The 18,470-nt window shown below is 46.2% G+C and overlaps 1 protein-coding gene across 2 annotated transcripts in view; it reads left to right on the forward strand.

Moving 5' to 3' along the window:
• The first annotated feature begins 3,252 nt into the window (after nt 1-3,252).
• The window catches only part of LOC138497449 (transcription initiation factor TFIID subunit 4B-like), a 927,656-nt gene continuing 912,438 nt past the window's right edge, over nt 3,253-18,470 (forward strand). For both annotated transcript variants that reach the window (XM_069620942.1, XM_069620943.1), the window contains exon 1: nt 3,253-3,867. In XM_069620942.1, the coding sequence (XP_069477043.1) occupies nt 3,552-3,867 (316 nt within the window). In that variant the 5' untranslated portion in view covers nt 3,253-3,551. The remainder of the gene's footprint in view (nt 3,868-18,470) is intronic.

The following is an 18,470-nucleotide window of genomic DNA, read 5'->3' on the forward strand; positions in this document are numbered from 1 at the left end:
TACAAAACACATTTGCAACTGCCTAGTATATGCTCTTGCCAGGGCTTTTCTATCGTGACTTGAATCTGCATGGTACATTCTCTTTCCAGGGTTTTTCTCATATGTATACGGTATACATTTACAAATGTGACAGTCTTTTGTATCTACTTCGCTCTGTTTCTTTAAATGCCCTTCACTTGCTTATTCTTTCTTATATATTGCATTTGCTGTTAGTTGCTCTCGGCAGGGTTACCAATACACCCTGGTGTCCCCGTTTCCTTTCGGTGGACATACCAGCTCTTGATGGTGTGTGCAGATTCTCCTGCGGTTTGCCTGTGGTGGCTCTTCAGCATTCTGTTCCCTTCCACTGCCTTTGCACTGTAGATTGTCCCTCTTGCAGCTCCTGCTCATCCGTTCAGCGTTTCGCCAGGCTTGGGCAATGAGGAAGCTGCTTCACGGTACCTTCAAAATTTCTGGAGCCTTTCTCCTGCTTCGGGTGTCCTTAGAGGGTACCGTACCCTTCTTTCAGCTCTCCTCAGTGAGCCGGTTGGCTGCATGGACCTTGCATCAGCACAGCAGTCCCTCGGTCAATAACGAGCGGACTGAAGTTCTCCAGCCAGCGACTGCTTGTCAGCTGGTTTGCCGGTTTAAATCTCCCGGCATCAGACATGTTCTTGCAACAAATAGAGTGTGGCTTGACCTCATGACAATATGCCATAAAGGCAAGGGAATGGATGGGTATATTCAAAAGAAAGGGGGGATACCATGTCTCGCGGGATGATGTTATGTCACTCCCTTGAGGGTTGCCTCCTCCCCATATGACCATCCCTTATATAGCCACCCTCAGGGATACGATCAGGTAGCGGCTCCATCCCCTGGCCATATGGGGGAAGAGGTCACTGCTGGGAAAGGTGTGAAGACACCATTGGATTAATCACATTACAGGCTGGCAACATTTGTAAACTGCCTGTCCAGGCTACCACTGCCACACAAGCCAGGAGATTAATGGGATGCCAATGACTGCATTGTAGCATCAATACAAGATGCAGAAGAACACACCGCACACAGCATATTGACGGATCCAGCAAACCAAGAGGGACGCCACGCTCCAACAGCTAGCGGACTTCAGCAAGTTAGGATGGCCGCCTGAGAAGAAGGCTCCACTCCAACTGTGACCCTATAGCAAGAAACAAGCCAAAATCATGCTGGAAGGTGCCCTGCTGTACAGAGCGGACAAGCTAATTCCGCCAGCATCACTCATGAATGCCCTGCTGGTACTTGCTCATGAAGATCATGTGGGCTGCACACTGTCGTAAAAGGAGGCTACGAGAGCACTATTGGTAGCTGGGCATGGACAGCGACATGGAGAAGCACATTGCGGCATGTGAAGCATGCAAAGAAGGGGACAAACGTTTTGTCACTAGTCACATGCCCTCCAACAATGACATTGGTTGAATGGAACAGGCACCCCTGGTGTAAAGTGGGCATAGACTTCATTGGCCCCATGAATCACATGACCACAGAACACAAATACGCTTTGGTACTGGTGGATTACACCTCCCAAGTGGGTAGAAGCAGAATTTATGGGCGAGATAACCACAGGTTCAACTATTCAGGCTCTCACGAGAGTCTTCAGGAGGGAAGATGTCCAGAGGAATCAATCTCATATAACGGAGTACAATTGGTATCAGCTGAGATTATAAACTTCCTGTCCAGGAACGCTAAAGCACATCTGGGTGTCCCTCTACCACCCAAGAGGTAATGGATAGTAGAGCGAGGAAACTGCATAATCATGTAAGTAATTCAGCAAGCAAGAACGTGCGGCATAAATTGCCATGAAACAGTGCAAAGGAAAATATAGGCATATAGAGTTACAGTAAATTCCATCGCAGAAGTTTCACCTTTCTAGCTAATTAGAAGACGAAAAGGCAAAACGAAGCTGAAGCCAGCATGGACGCACCAGAAGAACCATGAGAAAACCATGGACATTTTAAATATCATGAGAAGGGTGGCAAGTGATCAGAAACACCAATGAGAAGCCTTTGATGTACGCAACTCAACGCAATACAAGTGGAAGACGTAGAAAATGCTTATGCCCCAAAAGGACAAGGACACTGCATGCAAATATAGTCGACCATTGACTATCGCAGGAACACACTAAGACGATATAACAGTCAAAGGAGGAAAGAAGTGGAGCATGGCCAGGGTAGCAATATACCAAAGGAAGAGAATAAGCAAAGTAAGCATCAAAAGCACCCTGTTGAGAATTTGCAGTCCATCAATTTCGATGAGCCAATCCTGCCTTGCAAAGGGGAGGAAAAGAGAAGAGGCGAAGAAGGTGGGGAACTGCAAGCAGAAGACTAGCACCAGAGAAATTCAATCAGTATGAACTTTATTTACAATTGCCCTGGAGAACTTTTATGAGAACAATTGGGGATGATTTAGTGGTGCTCCCCGTCCTGTTGCCAAGCTCCAGTCCGTGTCAAGACGCTCGACGCAGGGGGGAGGAGTGGCAAGCTGAGGATATGAGTGGACGGATACTCCCTTGCCGTTCTCCAGATAATTCAATAAATACTACTGGGCACACCATCCGGGTGTTGGCTATGAGAATACTTGATGACTATTAATAAAGTATAATTCCAGCTACAACAGACCTATAAACTATTCTTTGATACATATGCACTACAGTTGAATGAATGCACATTTCTACGCCCATTAAAAATATTGCCAGATACCCCACCGCCAGAAAGACGTATATTTTCTTTTCACCGCACTCAATCTCTTTTTATACAAAATTGCGGCGGCAGAACTAAGGCGTCTGGAGAACTGTTCCAGGATATGTTATCCCTGTGATTCAAAATCCCGCAAGCTCTATCGCATTCCTATAAAGGTCAACATTACATTTCTGCTTTTAAGATGTTCCTTAACGAAGCAACACAGAAAGCAATACCAGTTAAAGGGAACCGTTTTACCATAACTCGGGGGTAGATAGCAGGGGCTTCTGACGATTAGGGCTGTTAAGGGGTATGGAAAGTGCCGGAACATACTGTATTGCGCAGGAGACTCTATTCCGCAAAACTACACAATGCACACCCGACCACCATTCCTGCGACTGACTTACTGAAACTTTCACCCTGATTGAAGCGTCTACAGTGTCTTCCGCCTATGTGACGTCAAAAGCCGGTAGACTCCGCCTTCCGGGGTGTGGTAGTCTCTCCTATCCAATCGGAACATCTCGGGCCTAGCGATGTCTCGGCTGAGAGCTGGGGCGCTTGCGCGCAAGCAGCATGGCTATATAAACATGGCTGATGCTACGCCTACGGCACGCCGCTGACCTGTGCTCGCGGAAGTGGCTGTCCTGTCTCCCCTGTGGGGTGACGGCTGGTGATGTTAGGCGAGCGGGGGGACAGTGGTTCTAGCAGCTTTTGTGTTTGTATGCGCGGGGTTATTCCTCGTTGTGGGGCCCCGGAAACAGCCGCGTGGCTTCAGGTGGCCATGTGCGCGCGAGTGACGGCGCGGCACTAGAGCTGGAAGCCTTGCGGGCACCGCGTGCTCTGGACCATGCCCCCAACATGAGCGCCGCCGTGCCCGCCCGCCCCCAGCAAGAGACCCCCGCCCCCGGGGCCCCCTCTGCTCGACCTACTGCCACCCCCGGGATTAACGTGTGTAGCACCCCGCTGTCTATTTCGGGCCCGCCAGGGCCACTGATGAACTCCCTCCCTTCTGCACCACATCCCGGTGCAACCTTGGTGACGAGAATGGCAACCGTGACCACCAGCCCACAGCAGCCCAAGGGCACGAGCACCCCACGGATGCCAAACCCCCAAAGCCTATCTGCCAAATCCACAGCCACCTTCCAGCTGCCTGCGAACTTTCAAATCCCCCCAGGTGAGTACAGTGTTGCAGAAGTGTTCCTTCATTGGAGATGTACTGATGTTCTTTACTTGTACCTAGGTCTGGATCTTGATAAATTCATTTTTAATTCATGGGAGTTTCGTAATGCCAAACTGTCTGTATACAGTGCCTTTCTTCTGCGCATAGCAATCAACATTATGAGCTGTTTCGACATTAAAATGCTGTAAAATCCTTTTTGAATAAATTGAACTGATCATTTGTTGTGTAGTACGTGCTGTTTTTTTAAGTTTATTATCGTATTTTAATCTGTCCTGTCAACAGTTCGCCGTTGAATTTTATGGTGTTTTGTGCACGCATTGAATCACACAATCTCAAAAATTGAGCAGAGGGCGACCTGGGAGGTGTGGGGGGGGCTAAGAATCAATGCCCTTCAACTTGACAGTCAATCCTTGACTAGTATGCATTGGATTTGCAACATTGTCTCACGCATTCCTTTGTAATTAACTTCTGATCGTACATAGGTCTACTTTCGCAGCTGCTATGCTGGCGTGTCTCTGGTTGTGCTCCCTTCTTTACTTTACCTCTTAACAGTGCTATGACTTTCTGGCCGCTAATGTTCCAATCACAACGGTATCCCCGTAGTTGACATTGAGTTTACAACCACGCTTTTCTGTCTCACTTTTAGCTTGGGCATGTATAGGGCCATAAGGTACATTGCAGAATCGCGTCTGAGTATTCCTTATGACATTGGTAACTGGATACTCGCTGCTTCAAAATAGCCGAAGAGTTGAGATAAGGTACGCCCAGTTTTAAAGTTGATGTTTACATCAACCCTCCTGGTATTCGCAATGTTGATATTGTCAACCCGGAGAAGTGTACGTCAACTTTGGCATGATCACCCTCTCGGGAAAGACCTGAATTGCAACACCACCATCAACTCTATTAAAACTGATACTGATGTTGTCAACTCCGGTTCTCTCAATATTGTCTGTGATGTTGACATCACTCATCAAAACATGTACCTGTGTTGTCAATTCTACCCCCAATTGCTATGCCGTCACTGCATCTCTCTTGGTGTTGAGGTATCATCTCATCTCTGCAGCTTTCTCCCCATAAACTGTCTGTTTTCATAATTTAGGATACCAGCTTCATTAATTTAGCCAGTGAGCTTGGCATCACCATCTCCACCATGTGTTAACATGGATGCCAACCTACACACTGATAGCTCTTGAAACTGTCTGACACCACCCTTTCGTCATTTACAGCACAGCTAAGGACTGAACATTGGTAATCACCTTCCACTGCTCAATATGTTGTCTCCACTGTCTTACTTTTTCCTGTTGCTTGTACAATATCGTTTGATATGGCATTTATAACGTGCCTATACACAAGTGTTTCAAGGTGCGACTAGGCAAGGGAGGGGGAACAGAAGGGAGACGGACAACGATCCTACTAGGCCAGGTGTCATTCAGATCGTGCAAGTGCATTGGCAGGGGGAAGGGACAGTGGAGTACATGGGATAATGGAACAAATAAAGTAAAAGTATGGCCAGCTGGTGGTAAGTTCAGACATCAGGTGTCAAGTATTGATAGTGGGACTGTAGGGATACAGAAAACAGTCCCCAAGTGCGGGGGTTGCCAGGAATGGAGTGCAGGTGTGCGACTGGAGGGGGAGGGGACCTGAGCCCGAGAACAGAGGGTGTCCAGGTAACCAGTGCTGATTCAGTTTCAGCCAGGAAGTTAGCAGGGGAGAGGAGGAGGAGGAGGAGGAGGAGGAGAAAAAGCAGAAGCAAAGAGAAAGGTTTTGGGGTGCTTCTGGAACCAGAGATGATTCACCTCAAGTTTCAGGGTGGTAGGGAGGCTGTTCCAGAGGGAGACCCCATCTGAAGAAAGATCTACCACCAACTCGTTGCTTGGAGAAGCGACTGACCCTGAGGGAGTTGGTGGCGGATGAGCGAAGAGCTCGAGAATGAAGATATTTAGGAAGAGTTGAAGGTAATGCGGCCCCCCAGCCCCAGAAGGCCTCGTGGACAATGCAGATGGTTTTGAACTTAATCCTTGCAGCCACTGGGAGCCAGTACAGAGATTTCAGTACTGGAGAGATACGATCCCTGTGCTTGAGGCCAAGGACAAGTCTCGCAGTCCTGTTCTGGATGAGTTGCGGAGAGTAGAAGCAGGCAGATTTAGAAAGACGCTGTTGCAATAGTCCTGCCTAGAGAGAACCAGAGCTCTGGGGGAAGGAGTGGAAAGATGGAATACCTCTGAATAGGTGCAGCTGGTAGTGTGACTTCTTAGAGACGTCAGAGATGTGAGGAGAGAAGGAGAGTGTGGAGTCAAAGATGACCCCAAGGTTTTTAGCCTCCCAGGTGGGAGCAGGAAGAGGGCCAAGAGGGGCCGGCCAGACAGAGTGACAGGAAAGGAGGGAGTAGGTGTGCTGATCAGGAGAATCTCGGTCTTACTGGCAGTAGGGCAGAGATCATTGGCGGCACACCACTCCTGGATGGCGGACAGTCAGCGATGAGGGAGGAAGAAGTGGCTGAAGGTAGCCTGAAAATGAGCGGAGTGTCATCCGCATAGCACTGAAGTTGGGGTAGAGCGCAGCAATGCAGTGGGCAAGAAGTGCCAGGTCTTGGTTGAAGAGCCAGGGAGAGAGGCTAGACCCGTGGGGAACACCAAATAGTTAATCCCACCTGACCACAGGGAGAGACAGCTGTGGAAAATATAACTTTGGGTTTGGCCTGTGTTGAGCAAATATTTAAGTAAAAGTTGCCTTGGTTTTATTTTTCAGCTTTTCTACATTAAGTCAGGAATCAAACAACCCGCACTTTCACAGTACGCTGGTGTTAAAATTGGTGGGAGCTATTTGGTTCTTGCTAGAGCCCGACTAGGTTGATGCTACAAGGGGAAGCTACTCTTGGCTTTTTGGGACACCTGGTTCCATGCAGACCTACTCTTCAGCATCAATTGTATGTGTTTGAAATTGTGTACAATGAGTTTTAGAACAAATCTGTACGTCATTTAAACCTAATGTGCGCTAGATAATGGCACACACGTTTACAGTCCTGGGCAAAGCCAACTGCACCTCAAGGTGACAGCATTCCCTTCAGAAGTTTTTTTTTTTAGCAAAAGAGAGGACGATAGGTTAACCTGCTAAGGAACGGGGGCTGATACGTGGCGAGAGAGGCCACCTCGGATTCCCATTGCGCCTGCACGCAGATTAATACTTTGAGGTCTGAGAAGGTTCACATGGCTATTGGAACGGTGGAATCCAAGCTGGAAGAGGTAGATGAAGGTTCCTAACTTGCAGCAACACAGCACGGAAATAACTGCCAATTCTGAGTGTATTGGAATGTATACGTACATCTTCTGAAAACGTAGGCGATTGGATGCCAAACTTGGCTAACGCACAGACGCTCAAAGCTACCAGTCCTTTTTAAAAAATGTATTTTTTTAGGCACTATCGACCGACCAGTTGTCTGTCCGACTGGAGGATTTACTGGCTGAACGTAACTATGGTGGAGGTTAACTGAGACGGATTCTTTACTTTAACATGCTTCCCATTAAAGGCACGCAGTGATGGAGGACAGGACACATATTGATGAGGTCGTGAGCTCTGTGGAGCTTTGGCGGAAATTGCCTTAAGTCACACTGGCAATCTAATGCTGTTTACAGATTTGAGTATAGTTTTTCACCAGGTAGAGGGCTCCCGTGGAGGTCAGTATATGTCCTATGTGCGCTGGACATAGACAATCCTATGTCTACTGCTGCACAGAAGCCTCCTCAGTGGCAAGTGAAAATGCTGCACCCTGGTTAGTGATATTTGACTCTTGGCGGGTTAAAAATGGGGTGCTGTATGTATAGAATGGAGGTGTGTGTGTTTTTTTTTTTTTTTTTAAATGGCTGGCTAGTAGCTGGCAACTTGAATTTTTGCCCACCCCCCTGCTTTTATAATGTACAGACTTTAAGGAGAGCACCAGCCTTCCAGATGGAGGTATAGCTACGTTGCAATGGCCACCACTTGGATTTGTATGCAAGGGTGGGGAGTTGGGAGAGGTGAGATGACATGACTTCTCATTTCAACTAGTCACAAAAAAGCTGAGTTGGCAATTGCTATTTAAATGTGAAGGCTGCTCTACCCCGGGACTCCTGGTGCCATTCATGCTCGCAGACCAAATGGAGGTCATACAGTTCTCAGATGCTGAAGATATGCTTGTTTTGCAGAGGCTGCCAGTTAATTATGTGGCTAAGATTGTATGGTGTTAATTTCACTGGTGCTATGGTGAACGGGGAGTGGAGAAGGGAAGGGGGTGCTTGCTGCCCATGCAGCTCGGAACGCAGGCTTGTACCATACAGTACAGCCCGCGTTCCGAGACTCCTGGTTGGCTGGCTCCCTCGTCGGGGTGCTAATGTGATTTAGTCCTGAAATTGAACTTGCAGTATCACTTAGAACAGTGTTTTCTCCCCACATGGTTTTGTTGCCTAATTCACAGTAACAAAACATGCGCACAGCAACGTATCTGCCATGTCAACCATAAAATCACTTGGCACAAATAGCATTAGACATAAAATAAACCGAATCACACGACATGAATCGATATTCTGTCTGGATAGGGTTGCTTCTTGTTGAACATATTAGTTGGTTTTCTTCATTTGTATAACTGAAAAAAGGAAAGTAGCTTTATACGGCTATAGCATAGTAGACCTAGTGTTAAGATGCATATCGCCATTTATAGAACAGAAAAAAATGAAATACATTGAACATTGCTGTTAGGGATCAGCAGAGGTCAGTGTTACATGTTTCCCGAATGTCTTGCGCAATAAGTGGCTAATATATTAGTAGTCTTTCTCAGTGTTGCAGATATCATTAAACCAGTTATCATGCTTGGGGCTTTTGGGTTGCATCCATTTTCTTCGCCTAGCCAGCAACTAAAGCCAGCCTAAAATGTTATATTCAGACTCTCCACTTAAATAGTCACAGCAAACGACCGATAAAGTAACATTTACCCCAAAAAACTCACCCTTTTTTTGCAGGCTCCTTTCAATAGGCACTTATCGGTATTCATACTCGAGTAGTTTGTTTGGTTTTTTTATTTTGTAGTGCGCGCCTAACCCAAGGGTAGCAGGGCGCAGAAGGAACAAGAGGATTGCAAAACTTAGGTTACAGGAGCACAATAGATGGAGTACCGCTGAAGTTATAATGTTGGACGGCATCAAGAACAGTGAAAACCAAACGGCCAATAATAATTACAGGAGGTATACAGTATTTACAAGTGTAAACGTGGATAATCAGTAAATGTACAAGTAATATACAATTTACAATGGTTAAATATGGAGCGGCAGGCAAAGCGTTCGGTGTCGTGTTCCTTGAGCCAGAGGATGGTTTTAGATCTGAATTGGAGGTAGGGAAGATCTTCCCTGATGGATGGAGGTAGGGAGTTACAGAATTGTGCAGCTTTCACGGGGAAGCTGTTCCCTCCAGACATAGTGCGTTTGAAACTTGGCACCAGAAGGTTAGAGTTAACCTTTCTGGAAGGGCGGCGAGATGCTGGTCTGGAGAACCTCGTTATTAGGTATTGAGGGGCAGCTTGGTGGAGGCATTTGTGGGTCAGAGAGACAGATTTGAGGAATATTTTGTCTTTTGTAGACAGCCAGTTAACCAATCTTCTAGTTTCTGAGATGTTTTTGGGAGGCTTGATGCTGCTCTTAACGCATTGTTTTACAGAATTTGAATTTTGTTCGTGATATATTTATTGCTGCCTACATATAGCACATTACAGTAGTCCAACTTGGACAGGATCAAAGCTCTGGCTAGGGTGATGCAGTTGGTAGGTGAAAGGAATGGTTTGGCTGCTCTGATAAGTTTGCATGTATTGGAGGTAGCAGAGGCCAATGCATTAACTTGTTTTTTGAAGGTAAGTGTGGAGTCTAAATAAGAAGCCGAGGGTTTTGACCTCCTTGGCTACGGTAATGATTTTGTTGTTAATTACAAAGGAGTAGTAGTTGGTGCCTAGTTTGTTAAAGTTAGATGTATATATAAAATCTGCAGCACGGAATCCACATCTTGGACATTATTTTTTTAGAGGGTTTATTGGATCCATTTAACTGGAGGACAGTAGACGATGGGCATTTTAAAAATGGATCAGGTATACAATCCGGGATAACTTGCATATCTGTGCCATTGCTCAGGATCCAGCTCAATTTGGAGGTCACAGTTCCACGGTTGCTTGTTAGTGACAACAGCCATGTGAGCCCGTTTCTTGAATACTGTAGTGAATAACTAACTGGCAAGGGTGTGAAAGCCCTGACTTTATAACTTTGATTAAATAATAAAATGATGGTAATTCCATCTCTGAAATGGTAATCGTACGATTCCCTTCCATAAACTCAATAACAAAGTATATTGTGTATCAGTGTCCTGCTCCATCGGTATCCTTTATTTGCAGCACCTGCTTTACTGGTGGGCAACTGTGACCTTTGAACCTGTTCTATGCCATTTGATAGCTGCAGTGTCAGCCATTCTCTGCAGCGCAGGGGCTCCATTCAAGTTATGCACCCCTTTTACGAAAACACTGATGATCCTAAATAGCCTATGATGGTGGCAGAATAAACTAATAAAACTATACGTTAGTTGAGAACGTGTAGTGCCTGGCACTAGTAATGATCATTCCAGCCACATCCAATTTGATATCTCACATGTCTATTCCTGTGACCCAAGCACAGCTTTGGAAGGTGATGTGTATTCTGACCACATGGGTTGAGTCTGTCAAATGACAGTCCAGGAACCTGAATGGCCATGCCTCCTCTTTGATCTGTGAGGGCAGGTAACGCACTCCGCCAGGGACAGCCGCACACCCGGCTACTCCCCGAACCAAGGCATCTAAAGAGCACGCCCACTCAAAGGGAGTAGCCGCACACCAGGGTTACGCATATCTAAAGGCCTTTGATTTGGTGTGATGTCAGAAGGTAATGTCCACTCATTTCAAGAGCAGAAATTGGACCCCTAAAGCAGGCTTACTTTAGTCTAATCGCATGCAGACCTTTTAAGGTTTCTTGCACCATTTCTTTGAATCATCCTTTGGACTCCAATTTATTTGGACCCTGCTGGCGGATCTGTCCTTTTCAGAGTCATTCAAATGTGAGGTGGAGTCAGGTGTTCCGAGGAAGAGGTGAGCTCTGTCCCCTAACCATCCCCAGTGACCATTGGGGGTGAACCTCCTGCTGATCAGACCTGCTCCTCTGCCAGCCACAGCAGTAACCATTACCTCACTATTGAAGGACCCTTACAGTTGTGTGCTAGCCTCCCCATGTTTGGGAGCATGAGAGAGGGACCCCTCTTGTCCCTAAGTTCCTGGATTGGGACTCAAGCTCCCTGAGAGCGAAGAGTGAAGGGGTACTAGTGTTTTTCCCCATTGAACTGCTTGAAATTGTGTTTCCAGAACTGTTCCACACATTTTGAACCACCGGGGCCCTCTGTTGCTGCTTTTTGCACTCTCCCAATCTTCACAGAAGCAGCATGAAGTCTGACTTTGTGCTGCCACACCACCAAGAACTGCAAACATGTACTATTGACTGCTAACTGCCCCTTTGTCCACCTTTGGGCCCTAGAGACTGGATAGGTAATTGTAATCCTTTTTGCAAGCACAAGACCTATCCTTTTGAACATTGTGGTCTTTTAACTGCCTTTTCTTCCTGACATATTCTGGATTCTTTCTTCATGGGTGGGTTTTTATAGTGTTTTCTAGTTGTTCTTGTACATGGTCTGTTTAATTAAGGCATATATTTGTATAGAACGTTGACTGGACATTGCTTTATTTTGCACTGTTAGCTGTTTGGGTTGCTACTGAACCACATTCACACCCCTCTTGAGTATAGCCTTCCCTCTGCCCACGTTACCACAAAAGGTGAAGGAACTACATCATAACTGGGCATGTTCAGGGCTCGAAATTAGGATTGGCTACGCAGGAGCTACAAGCAGCTCCCGGGTATCCAGCAGTAACCAGTCACCAGGAGCTACCGCAGGGGAATGAGGAGCTAGTATGTAGCGTTACGCAAATCTAATTTGTATTTTTATTTGTTTTATTTATATTGCGCACCCGGCCCAGGGGCATCTGGGCGCATATCTTACAAAGATTATAGTTACACGGCCTCTGGTTACAATACTTGAGGTACAAGTAAAAAACAAGAAAACAAAGCACATACGAGACATATATTATGAGAAATGCACAAAACGTACACAGATAATTGACATCTAGGAAAGCTGTTGGCGTAAGATCATGAAGAAAGCAGACATAACTAGGCATGGCAGTATAAACCATTATACTCTAATGGTGGGGATATCTTGCTGTGTGAGCCAAGATTTGGCTGACTTCTTGAATGTGGTGTATCGGGGTTCAGATCTCAGTGAATTGGGGAGTGTATTCCAGAGTTTGGAAGCAAGGACTGGGAAACTGGACCCTCCTGCGTACTGTAGTTTAAATCTGGATATAGTAAGTGAGTGAGCTTGTGCAGATCTGAGTGGTCGTGCTGCTGTGTGTGCTGTGAAGCGGTTGGCCAAATATTCAGGTGCTTGGTATGCTTGGCACTTAGGTTTAAGTGCAAGGGTTTAGAGAGAAATGGAGTGTCACCGGGAGCCAGTGGAGGTTTCGCCTAGTGTTAGAGATGTGCCTTTTTCTGGGGATATTGAGTGCCGCTCTAATAGCATTATTCTGAGATACTTGGAGCTTGTTAATATTAAAGAGGTTTGGTAAACACATTATATAGTGTGGGGGATACACATCCTTGTGGGACCCCACATGTAACAGGCGAGGGATCAGCAGAAGCGGTTTGGGAGAAAGCACGCATGGTTCTGTTGGCGAGGAATGAACGGATCCATGATGTGGCCTCTTCTGAAAAATGGGCAGCCATTTTTAAATGATGGCATACTATTTGATCGACCAGGTCGAACGCTGCAGAAAGATAAAGTAGTAGTAATCGAGCTATCTTGCCTTTTTCTTTAATGTCCTGTATTTGTTTTGAGCTCTAAGAGGGCTGACTCGGTACCATGTTTGCGTCGGAAGCCTGATTGTCGGAGACCGAGGAGTCTATTAGATTCCAGATATTCCTGGATTTGTAAGTAGGCTGCTCGGTCTAAGATTTAAGAGGAAGGGCTCTGTGGTGATGGGTCTGTAGTTAAAAGGGTTGCTGGGGTGAAGTGTAGGTTTTTTAATGAGGGGGGTAACCCAAGCATCCTTGAGGTTGTCGGGGACAATGCCAGCTTTAATCGAGGCATTAATGAAGGGGGCTAGATCATGGGCAGCATCCTTGATGGGTGCTGGACACGAGTCTCCTTGAAAACCTGAGGGTTTTCGTTTTTTAATGAGATTTTTCACTTCCCAAATAACTAATGGGGCAAAGCTGAATGGTTTGCCGGTATACGTATGTGCTGATGGGCTGTCGGTGAGTACCGTGGAGAGCTGGTCTGTCATCAGGCTACATTTTTTATTGTTGATTTTAATCTTTAAGGTTGTGATTTTATCCAAAAGTGTTTTTTGTATACTAATACACCAGGCAGCGTTAGTATTGCACTTGTCTGTTGGGGTTATGGGAGATTCAAGCTCTTTGAGTATCTTGAAGAGCTCTGCTTGGAGAATCTGTTTGTTATGTGTCCTATTGCTTCCTTGTAGTTAACTGATCCAGTGATTAATATGTGTTTGTTGGAGTCTGTTGGATGGCTTTTAGAATGTGATTCCGCACTTTTTGGCTTTGCGTAAGTCTCTCAACTGCGGTGTGAACCAAGAGTTTAGGTGCGCACGCTGTTTGGGTTTACATAATTTTAGAGGAGCTATGTAAGTATCTACAAGGGCTGTTGGGTCAGAGCAGACTGCGGCTTTATTGAGAAGGGGAAGGATAATTGGTAGTAATCTCTCCTTAGTAATGTCCTTCTTGTTACAGGTTTGAATAGAAGGTGCTATGCTGGATTTAGGATGAAGTGGCGTTGCATTGACAGTGAAGGTTATCTTGTGATGGTCAGACCAAATACAAGGAGTGACTTGTATCAGGTTGATGCTGCAATTCAAGTGAGCAAGCCAATCGAGCGTTCTCCCTTTGGTATGTGTGGGCTCATGAATGTGATGGTTGAATCAAAGGTAATTCAATGAGCTGGCAAAGTCATGGGCTTTAGAGTCGGTGGGGTCTTGGAATCCAAGGTTAAGGTCCCCCAGGTGTATTATTTTAGTGTTGGGCTTCGTATCAACAGTAAGAAGGGTAGAAATATCCTCTGTGAATGATGAAATGGGTCCTGGTGGACGATAGATGAGGTGCACAATAGATGTTTGGTTAGGGGATAACGCTAACTTGACTGATAGTAGCTCAGCGGAAGGGATCTGGTTATTAGGGATTTGTCTAAGCTCGAGCTTGAAAGCTACTCCCCCACCTTTTGATTGGTTTGTGTCTCTCACTGATAATGGTATAGCTATCAGGTATTGCTAGTGTCAGAGAGGGTCCAGCGGCTGCGTGACGCCAGGTTTCAGTGACGGCTAAGAAGTAAAGGTCCTCAGTTGTAATGAAATGGGCAATGTCGAGGGCATGCGCTGGGAGTGATCTGGCGTTGATCAGAGCCCCTTTGATCAGGATGGTTTTTTCTGCTGGGGAGCCGTTGGAATGAATAAAAGGTGCATTTTTAGGAGGGACCCTAGCTTTGGGAGAGGTATAGAGAAGCCTGACGCAGTGTGTAAAGTATGGCCAAAGCCGAATTTTTTGAGGACCTCAAACGTGTATCTCCATGAGACGGAATCAAACGCCTTCTCAGCATCCAACGAAATGGCCACTGCCTGTGCGTCTTGTTTCATCTGTGCCATAATACCGAACAGTCTGCGCAGATTTAGGGCAGTGGATCTCGTTGGAATGAAGCCACATTGGTCAGGGTGTATTAGGGTGGTCATTTTAGGGAGAAGTCTGTTTGCGAGTACTTTTGCGTATATCTTGGTGTCTGTATTTATAAGGGACAGTGGGCAATAGGACGTACGGTCATGGGCTGGGTGTCTAGGCTTCAGTAGGACTGTTATGACTGCATCAGTTATTGACTCTGGGAGCTAGCCGGAGCTCAAGGCTTCCTCCCATACGTGAGTTAATATAGGGGATAGTATTAGTGTATGTTTTGTAGAGGTCGGAGTTTAGGCCATCTGGACCTGGGGTTTTTCCAGCTGCCAATGACTTAATCGCCTCAGCGATTTCCTCCTTGGTTATTTCTTGTTCAAGGGCAAGATTGTCCTCGGGTGTAAGTCTAGGGAGATCGATCTCATTCAAATATGTTTCAATGTCTTCCTGACTTCGTGTATCATGGTTTGCGTATAGGCTGGTGTAATATTGAGCAAATTCAGCGTTGATTTCTTCCTCTGTGTGCACGGGTTCACCATTGTCTGTCATGATACTAGTGATGGGGGCATGATTGTGTACATTTCGTAATATACGTGCCAAGTGGTTTCCTGCTCTATTTCCTTCACCATATCTACGGGCCCTGGTCGTAGCGGACATCTGTTGTATTTCTTGGATTGCTAGTGCATTGATATCAGCCAATGTTTTTTTTGTTGTGCGTTACACTGTAATCGTTTTCAGGTGTGTTTCGGTTTTATCCAAGTTGGATCTGACAGTTTTCAGGAGGCCAGTAGTTATAGACATTAGATTACCCCTCACCCAGACTTTAAACGTTTCCCATACTGTGGCCCACTGGCACACCGACCCCCCCCCCCCGTGTTCAACTCAAAAGAATTCCTCCATCTCAATTTGCAGTGATTCAACCACGTTAGGGTCCTTCAGGATATTTGGGGACATTCTCCAGCGCTGAGTTGGTCGTTTAATGCTCTGGAGTGATCTCAAGTGTAACAGGGGAGTGGTCAGCGAGTGTACAGGGAGGGGGGGGGGTATTTCACAGCTCCCTACAGAGCTCAGCAGGGGAACGGATATGAACCAGTAGTGTATCCTGGATTCGGAGTCATGGGCTGATGAATAGAATGTGTATTGACGGTCTGTACGGTGCACCCTTCTCCAGGCATCGGTCAGAGCCCTGTCCTGCAGGGCTTGATTTATGGTGTTGGCGGATCTGGTGAGTGTCCTTTGTCTACTGGAGGACTTGTCCAATAGTACATCTAGGATAGTGTTTAAGTCCCCACCCCACAGCACCCATGCATCAGTTGTTGTGTCGATTTTGTTGAGGAGATGAGCATAAAATTCGGGATCATCCATGTTTGGACCATAGGAGTTGACCAGTACCAATTATTTCCCCCGCCACTGTGCCCCATACCACTACGTATCTACCCAAGGGGTCGATTTTACTTTTTTCGGGGGCAAACCCGAGCGAAGGATGTATCCATGTGAGGACACCTCTGTTCTGTGATGAGTATTCAGTATAATACCTGGTGTTACCCCATTGTTTCAAGACATTTTCATTAGTCCCCCACAGTGCATTGGTCTCCTGAAGCATTACTATGTGCGGGCGAGGCCTGTTAATGTATGCCCCCACTTTACTGGATTTTGCTCTGTTGTTCAGACCGCGGATGTTCCAGGTTAACACTTAATTGTCAACCCGCTGGAGGTGTGTGACCTCTGTGCCATTTCAGTGAGTTACGGTCAATCTTGGGAGGTGAGGGTGTCACTATGGGGGGGATCAGTGCATGACGCTGTGACTGACTTTTTAACATTAAACACAACAGTTAACTGCTTCCCAAATTTCCCAACTGGGGCTTCCAACGTGAACAACCATATATCTGGCCAACGAAACAGACCCAAGTTCCCAGTACCCGCCCCCACCCACACCATCTGGCCCAACTTGATGATGAACCCCCATTTAAAACCCTATGGTTTCACTTGTGGAGGGGGACGAGTGCTGCAACACTGCGCATCTCATCCGGCTATCTTAAATGATTGGAGAATAATAAAAAACAAAACTAAAAGAACAGTTCTGCCTCCCTCTGGTGCCACAAAAATGTGCGTCTTGATGGAGAAAGGAGATTAAGTGCTGTGGTCGATCAGTATGCCAGGACGAGGTCTATACCGGCTGCTGAAGAAGATTTTGATCAAGTTCGTTTCTTCCAGGAGGTAAGGGAATGGCGGATTCCACATAGGCCAATGCAGCTGCCGGGGAGTCAAAGAAGTGCGCACGTCCGCCGTGTTGTATGTGTAGCTTTGCTGGAAACAATGGAGCATATGGAACCTCTCACCCGCAGCTGACGTTTGATGGATTCATAGGAACGTCTCTGGGTTTGGACTCCCGCAGAGAAGTCCGGATATGCATGTATATTATCGTTGCCGTGTCTCAAAGGGCCCTTTTCTCTTGCCAGTCTCAAAACAGCATCTCTAGCTCTGTAATTCAGTAGCTTTCCCACGATCGTATGGGTGGTTGGGCCTGTGTGCGATGTGCCCGTTCCACCAAGAATTGAGGAGAGGAGGAGTCAGAACCGAGGAGGGTCCTCAAGAGGGTTTAGATTTGGGTTTCCATTGGGCCTTTGCAAAAGGATTCTGCTAAGCCGACAATACGTATATTATTCTTTATCGACCTCGACTCCAAATCATCACACTTATCGCAGAGTTTGTTCATTTTGCTTTTCAAGACAGAGATGTCATGCGTGTTTTGGTGGGTCGAGTCTTCATTTGCACTTATTCTGTTTTCGGCATCTGTAATTCTGGCGCTTTCCTTATCTACCCTGGCTTTGAGGGAACCTATTGTGGAGACAATATCGTCTAATTTGACATTTTTTGCCAGGAACCCGTTTTGGACCGTTGTTAGAAGATGGTCAAACTTGGAGTCTTCTGTAGTAGGGAGGTCAAAAGTTGTCGATGGGCACAAGCCCTATGAGGATGTTTGTTAGTTTGTTAAGGAATCCATCGGCCCAGTCTTCCTGCTTTTAACCACGTTTTTCCAGGCATCATGCGGGTGTCCACTTGTTGATGCGTACTACCCAGCTTCATCTTGATTATACTTGGACACCAAAACTCTTGTTAAGAACTACATCAAAAATCAAGTCCCTCACTCTACCAGCATCACTTCTCTGCCTCTCGGGTCTACTGTTGCTTCTTGGCAATACCTACTTAATATCCACTCCACGTTTTTGCCTCCTCTCTTCTTTCCGTTGCTACTGTTTCCTCATCACTTTCCTCTGATCTGCCTCTCACCCTGAAGTGTTGCTATGCCACATTTTGAGGTCTGTTTCTCTGTCACTCTGCCTCTCCCATCTCTGCATTCTATTATTGCTGTTTTCCTCGTGTATTGTTCTGTATCAGTTGATATAACTCCTTCCTCTCCTTTTTGTCCTTTGACATAACACTCAGAAATATTTAAAAAGCTGAAAATGCCTTTTCCATTTACAAATCCAGTGCAGCTTTACCAATGGGCGCTTCTTTATTTTATTTTTTTAGATGTGTGCAAACCTTCTTTTGGCCATTAGGCTGGTAATGAGTTGGAGGTGTCTCACCAGATGCAGTACTTGCTTGAATACAGTGCTGGTAAAGCATCTGCATGCTATTACAAGTATAAGAGCCCTGATGAGATGTGTGTTCCGAGCCCTTACAGGTATAGCGGGCCTGATGAGAGGGGATACATATGTGATCAGTGTGCTGTTTTTACTGCAACCACCAAAAATGCTGATTTAATAAATAAAAGAAGCA

The sequence above is a fragment of the Ambystoma mexicanum genome, chromosome 5q (genome assembly GCF_040938575.1).
Source record: "Ambystoma mexicanum isolate Mex_15411 chromosome 5q, UKY_AmexF1_1, whole genome shotgun sequence".
Taxonomy (NCBI): Eukaryota; Metazoa; Chordata; class Amphibia; order Caudata; family Ambystomatidae; genus Ambystoma; species Ambystoma mexicanum.